Below are 7,600 nucleotides of genomic sequence, written 5' to 3'. Positions count from 1 at the left end.
AAATATTCATTCCCAATATAAAACTTCATTAGATTTCATTAACTGTAGCAACACTTTATTGGTGAATCTTAAGCAAAATTCATCACAGGGCAATAAAGGAAGGAACATAAAGCCTAAAATTCTTTAACAACGAATTATTGACGGCGTCTGACCTTTCTTCGTTCAAATAGAAAATTTGGCATAATTTATTACTAGCAGTTCATAAAAGAAATTTCATACTTTATTAGATATCCTCAAATTAAAAGAACTGGAATCAGACACGAGATTATTACAAATCCAATTAGAACAGTACGCATCAACATAAAGATATAGTCTTTCTTTTACGAAGATTATCAGTTCAAATATCCAGGCTCATGATATCACATGTAAATATAAACTTTAATTCATACCAGGATCTTGAACATAACAATCTTACATATAATCATTATAGAAAATATACCTGAATTATAAGCCATTATCACGAAGCGGAAGCGTTAATTGGAATTGGTTTCTCACCCCTTGCCCTAGCTTTCGTTACCGTCGCCTTTAGTGATGGACGAGAGAATAGAAATATACGGTAACCCTAATGGGTGGGGAAATGACCAATTTATAGATGTTCTCACTTAATCCGATACGTTCATCAAGTAACCGATCGGACGAAAGAGAATTGCTCATTAATTAAATATTAGTTATGGGCCTTAAACCTATTGGGCCACGCAAAAAACTTACATATATTTCAAGCATATGCTACTTTGCAAGTCTAAGGAATAATCCAGTTTCTTTTTTCTTTTTAGATTTGAAGAGAAGAATCCATTTCATTTTAGCTGTGAAGAGAAGAATTTAATAAAGAAAAGAGAAAAATACAAAGATTTTGTGATGGTGCATCAGGTCTGCTTATCTCGCATTTGCGAGGACCTGATCACAAATGCGAGGTTAGGCTCTCATAAGTGAAGATGGTGGGGGTTGGGTCAGCTTCACTTTTGCGAAGTGAAGTCCGCAGATGCGAAGGGGGTAGGTTCGCATTTGTGAACTATTGAGTCACATTTGCGACTAAGGGAGGACTGGGGCAGACTCGCATTTGCGAATCGATTGTTCGCATTTGCGGCGGCCTTGGTTCGCATTTGCGACAAAATTATCACATTTGCGATAATAACAGGCTCAGTGACTTCTTCGCATTTGCGAAGGGTTGATCATTTTTGCGATCATCGCAATTACGAACTATGTGTCATAATTGCGATAACTGCAGTTGGATAAAATAGGGGGAAACGGGAATTAGCTCATTACTTTCAAACGCTCAACCCTAAACACCCTAAAGGAGATTTTTCCAAGATATGTTCTTCTTAACTTCAATGGTAAGTGACTTTAATCCATTTCTTTTGAATTACCCATTACATTTCATAAGTTTCAACATCAAATCTAGGATTTTCGTTGTAGAAATTAGGGATTTGGGTAGAATTAGGAATTTTTATAAATTTGGGATATAGACCTTGAATTGAGGTCGGATTTCAAACTAATTACATAACCGAGCTCGAGGGTGAATGGTTGTTCGGGTTTTGGTCGGAATTTCGGTTCTTGACCAAAGCGGGCCCACGATTGGCTTTTGTTGACTTTTTCAATAATGATCTAAATTGAACCTATTTCATTCGTGGGTAATTTATAAGGTTTATTTTGAATCGTTTGGTTAATAATTTGCTAGATTTGGTTGGTTTGTAGTCTTGTTCTAAAGGCAAGACCGTGGTTGAACTTGGAGTTGATTGGAGAGTGAGGTAAGTGTTGGGTCTAACCTTGATTTGAGGGAATTAGGAACCCTTGAGTTATGTGCTATGTGAAGTACATGTGTAGCGGTGTATATGCGAGGTGACGAGTGTATATACACCGTCAAATTACTTGTTTCCATGCTTTCCCGTATTTCATTATTTACTTTATTCCATGACTTAACCATTACATTACTTGTTTCCCCTACTTTATTAAATTGTTCATCCCCTCCCTGATTCCATAATTATTTACTACTTTTCTCTATTCGCTTCCCTTATAGTATTGTATTAAATGTTGCCCTCATTGAAGTAGTTTCACTTGTACGTATTGTTAAAAATAGATACCGTTGAGTTGGTAAAGTTGAGACATCCGAGTAGTTCAAGTTTCTTTAATTATTATGTTATTCTCCGTTGCCGTACATTTTTCCTTTGATGTATGATTTTTCGTAAATATTAATTATTGAGTTAGTACTGTTAATTGACATTGTTTGGGGAGCGGGTTACACGCCGCAACGGAAATTGAGAACTAATGAATTGAAAAGGCGGAATAAGGATGGACTAGGATATTGACAGATGATTATATGGAGGGGTCGGGTTGCGCGCCGCAACGGATTTGTTTAAAGTTTATAGTGTGGGATCGGGTTGCACGCCGTGACATGTTGATAAATGTTATATTTGTTGTGATTGTTTGCTTGGCCTCGGTTGTTGAGATGAGTTATGTGACTGGTTATTCGGGAATCTATACTGGTTGATTTGAGTTTCGTTGATATGAGTTACCTGCTTTACTTCTATTCATGTCTTTCAATTATTATTATTATTATTATTATTATTATTATTATTATTATTATTATTATTATTATTATTATTATTATTATTATTATTATTATTATTATTATTATTATTATTATTATTATTATTATTATTATTATTATTATTATTATTATTATTATTATTATTATTATTATTATTATTATTATTATTATTATTATTATTATTATTATTATTATTATTATTATTATTATTATTATTATTATTATTATTATTATTATTATTATTATTATTATTATTATTATTATTGCGTACATGTTAATGTAAGTGACCCGCCTTAGCCTCGTCACTACTCTGTCGAGGTTAGGCTCGACACTTATCGAGTACATGGGGTCGGTTGTACTCATACTACACTCTGCACTTTTTGTGCAGATACCAGAGTTGGTCCCAGCGGCGTACCATAGACTTACTCGGATCCAACTACCCAGAGTAGACTTGAGGTATAGCTGCACAGCGTCTGCAACTCTGAAGTACCCTTCTACCTTTTTAGCTGTTCATTTGATTCAGACATTTATGTTTATTTCAGACCATTATTTGTAGTATCATAGACGCTCATGTATTTATGACACCAAATCCGGGGTTGTATTTGAATTTCGTCACTTATTAGCTTATTTATCTTGTTTCAGACTATTCACTTTCTTTATTGTCATCGTATTTGAAGTTTGTTAAAAATAGTTAATAAATACATCTAACGTTGGCTTGCCTAACAAGTAAAATGTTAGGCACTATCACAGTCCCGAGGTTGGGAATTCTGGGTCGTGACAAGTTGGTATCAGAGCACTAGGTTGCCTAGGTCTCAAGAATCATGAGCAACCTTAGTAGATTCTGGAGGATCGGTACGAAGATGTATGTACCTATCTTCCAGAGGCTATGGAGTTTAGGAAACATATCACCTCTTTATTACTCTATCGTGCGATCTTATTCTATCATTGATGATTGAATCATTCTATTCTTGTTCTCTCGCAGATGGCGAGAACACGCACGATATCAGTAGCGGGGCAAGAGCCAGAGCCCCAGTGGTAGCTACGACCAGGGGCAGAGGTAGAGGCCGAGGTCACGCTATAGAATGAGATAGAGGCAAAGCTCAGCCTAGAGCTCGAGCAGCATCACCCGCAGTGGATCCTCAGGTAGATTTTGACAAGGAGGTTCCAGCTTAGACTGTACCTATCGGACTAGCTCAGGTCCCAGAGGGGTTCATAGCCACTCTAGTGCTTCAGGACACTCTAGTCAATTTTGTGGGCCTTATGGAAAGTGTGGCCCAGACCGGTACATTCCCGGTGGCACCAACTGTCTCTCTGGCTAGGGGAGGAGCACAGACCCCCTCTACTCACACCCCGAAGCAGATGGATCCTTAGTATCAGACTCCAATAGCCTAGCCAGTTGGGGTGGTTCAGCCGGTTGTTGCGGCACAGGACGGTGATAGGCCTACTTTGTCTTCTGAGGCTATGTTGAGGTTGGATAAGTTTACCAAGCTCTTTCCAGTTCACTTCAGTGGTGCACCTTTTGAGGAACCAAAAGATTTTCTAGACCGTTGCCACGAGGTGCTATAGAACATGGGTATAGTTGATACCAATGAGGTCGATTATGCAGCATTTCAGATGACTGGTTCCGCCAGGAGATGGTGAAGAGATTATATGTTGAATAGACTAGCTGGTTCGCCTGCACTTACATTGGGACCAGTTCTCACAGTTATTTCTAGAGAAGTTCATTCTTGTCACTCTGAGAGAGGAGTACCGCGAGCTATTTGAGCGTCTTGAGCAGGGTAATATGACCGTTACCCAATATGAGACTTGATTTGTGGATCTAGCTCGCACCGCCACCATCTTGCTTCTTACTCAGAGAGAGAGAGAGAGAGAGAGTGAGGAGATTTATTGATGGGCTCACTTACAGTATCAGTATTTAGATGGCCAAGGAGACATGGAGTGATATTTCCTTCCAGACGGCCGTAGATATTGCTAGACGGATCGAGTTGGTTCCGAAGAGGGAGCCGGTGTCAGATAAGAAGCCTCGTCATTTCAGTGGGTTCAGTGGTGCCTCATCTAGAGTCAGGGGTTCTTTTGGTAGAGGCCATCCTCCTAGACCATTTAAGTCAGCTCTTCAGGTAGCCCACAGTACTTCGAGCAGTCGTGGTTCTTACGGGTCTCGTCCTGAGCAGCCAGCATTTAGTGCACATTCATCTCCTACTAGTTCATCACCACTCCAGAGTTACTACAACGTCTATTCAAACTATCAAGGTCAGTCCTCCTTTCAACAACCTCAGCAACCGAGGGGTTGCTTTGAGTGTGGGGGCATAAATCACATTAAGAGGTATTTCCCTAGATTGGCGAGCAATAAATCTCAACAGGGTTCTCGTGCCATCATACCGGCACTGGTTGCCCCATCGCTCACGTATCTAGCTAGAGGTAGGGGTCAAGCAGCCAGAGGTGGAGGTCATATTGTTAAAGGTGGAGGCCAGGCCGTTAGAGGTGGAGGCCAGCCAGCTAGAGGCCGTCCCAGAGACGTGGTTCAGAGTGGAGGGGGCCAGCCCTAATGTTATGCTTTCCCAGCCAGGCCTGAGGCTGAGTCATCTAATGTCGTTATCACAGGTATTATTCCAGTTTTTCATAGAGATGTTTCAGTTCTATTTGATCCGGGATCTACTTATTCCTATATGTCATCCTATTTTGCTTCATATCTGGTTGTGCCTCATGATTCTTTGAGTACTCATGTGTATGTGTCCACACATGTGGGAGATTCTATTATTGTAGATCGTGTTTATCGCTTGTGTCTGGTTTCTATTGGGAGTCTTAAGACTAGCATAGATCTTCTATTTCTTTATATAGTAGATTTTGATGTTATCTTGGGTATGGATTGGTTGTCACCTTATCATGCTATATTGGACTGTCACGCCAAGACGGTGACCTTAGCCATGCCGGGGTTTCCTCGAGTAGAGTGGAGAGGGACTCCTGGCCATTCTACTAGCAGATTTATTTCTTATGTGAAGGCTCGACATATGGTCGAGAAGGGATGTCTAGCCTATTTTGCCTATGTCAGTGATTCTAGTGTGGAGGTTCCCTCCGTGGATTCAGTACCAGTTGTTCGTGAGTTTTCAGAGGTATTTCCTACAAATCTGTCAGGGATGCCACCCGACAAGGATATTGACTTATGTATTAATTTGGCTCCGGGCACTCAGCCCATTTCTATTCCGCCATACTGTATGGCCCCGCCGGAGTTGAAGGAATTGAAGGAACAACTGCAAGATTTGCTTTATAAGGGCTTCATTAGACCTAGTGTCTCGCCTTGGAGTATGCCTGTATTGTTCGTGAAGAAGAAAGATGGATCGATGAGGATGTGTATAGACTATTGGCAGTTGAACAAAGTCACTATAAAGAACAAGTATCCAATGTCATGGATTAGTGTCTTATTTGATCAGCTTCAGGGTGCCAAGGTGTTTTCGAAGATTGATTTGAGGTCTGGCTACTATCAGTTGAAGATTTGGGCATTCAATGTCCCTAAGATAACTTTTCAGACTCGGCATGGGCATTATGAGTTTCTAGTAACGTCATTTGGGTTGACAAATGCCCCAACAACATTTATGGATTTGATGAACCGGGTGTTCAAGCCCTACTTGGATTTTTTTGTGATGGTATTCATTTATGATATCTTGATTTACTCCCGCAGTCGAGAGGAGCACTGGCAGTATCTTCGGATTGTACTTCAGACTTTGAGAGATAGCCAGTTATATGCCAAGTTTTAAAAGTGTGAGTTTTAGTTAGACTCAGTCTCCTTCTTAGGACATGTTGTATCGGCAGAGGGCATAAAGGTGGATCCTTAGAAGATTGAGGCAGTTCAGAACTGGCATAGACCTACTTCAGCTACAGAGATCCGAACTTTCCTGGGTTTGGAGGGTTATTATCACCAGTTCGTGGAGGGGTTTTCATCCATAGCATCCCCATTGACAAGATTTACCCAGAAGGGTGCCCCGTTCAAATGGTCGGATGAGTGTGAGTTGAGATTTCAGACGCTCAAGATTGCTTTGACTACGGCGCCAGTGTTGGTGTTGCCAACAGGTTCAGGATCTTACACGGTGTATTGTGATGCATCTCGTATTGGGCTCGGTGCAGTATTGATGCAGGATGGCAGGGTGATTGCACACGCATCATTGCAGTTGAAGGTTCATGAGAAGAATTACCATGTTCCTGAATTAGAGTTGGCAACCATTGTTCATACACTGAAGATTTGGAGGCACTATATTTACGACGTGTCGTGCGAGGTATTCACGGATTATCGGAGTCTACAGTATCTGTTCAAGCATAAGGATCTCAACTTGAGGCTGGGGAGGTGGTTGGAGCTGTTGAAAGATTATGATATCACCATTTTGTATCATCTCGGGAAGGAATTGTGGTGACCGATGCCTTGAGTAGAAAGCCAGTGAGTATGGGTAGCCTTGTTTATATTCCAGTTGATGAGAGACCGCTTGCAGCAGATGTTCAGCCTTTGACCAATCAGTTCATAAGGTTAGATGTTTCAAAGTCCAGTCGTGTTTTAGCTTGCACAATCGCTCGGTCTTCCTTGTATGAGCGCATCAGAGAGCGTCAGTATGATGATCCCCATTTTCTTTTCCTTAAGGACATTGTGCGGCACAGTGCTTCCAAGCAGGTTACCATTGGAGAAGATGGGGTTTTGAGGATGCAAGGTCGTATTTGTGTGCCCAATGTGAATGGGCTTCATGAGTTGATTCTTGTGGAAGCCCACATTTCCCGGTATTCTATTAATCGAGGTGCCGCCAAGATTTATCAGGACTTGCGATAGTATTATTGGTAGAGGAGGAGGATGAAGGATATAGTTGCATATGTAGCTCGGTGTCTAAATTGTCAGCAAGTACAGTACGAGCATCACAAGCCTGGTGGTTTGCTTCAGAGGTTAGAGATTCCTGAGTGGAAGTTGGAACGTATCATTATGGATTTTGTTGTTGGACTCCCACTGACTTAGAAGAAGTTCGATGCGGTATGGGTCATTGTAGACAGGCTGACCAAATCAACACATTTCATTCCAGTGGC

At 40.9% G+C, this 7,600-nt stretch overlaps 1 protein-coding gene across 1 annotated transcript; it reads left to right on the top strand.

The window, feature by feature from the left end:
- Window positions 1–6,977: 6,977 nt before the first annotated feature.
- On the top strand, window positions 6,978–7,352 carry LOC138899316 (uncharacterized). Its single transcript, XM_070185477.1, has one exon. It carries the CDS (start codon window positions 6,978–6,980, stop codon window positions 7,350–7,352), a length of 375 nt encoding a protein of 124 aa, XP_070041578.1.
- The last annotated feature ends 248 nt before the right edge of the window (window positions 7,353–7,600 follow it).

This window comes from Nicotiana tomentosiformis, chromosome 9, assembly GCF_000390325.3.
Source record: "Nicotiana tomentosiformis chromosome 9, ASM39032v3, whole genome shotgun sequence".
Lineage (NCBI taxonomy): Eukaryota > Viridiplantae > Streptophyta > Magnoliopsida > Solanales > Solanaceae > Nicotiana > Nicotiana tomentosiformis.
This window is presented reverse-complemented; position numbering and strand designations above follow the sequence as displayed.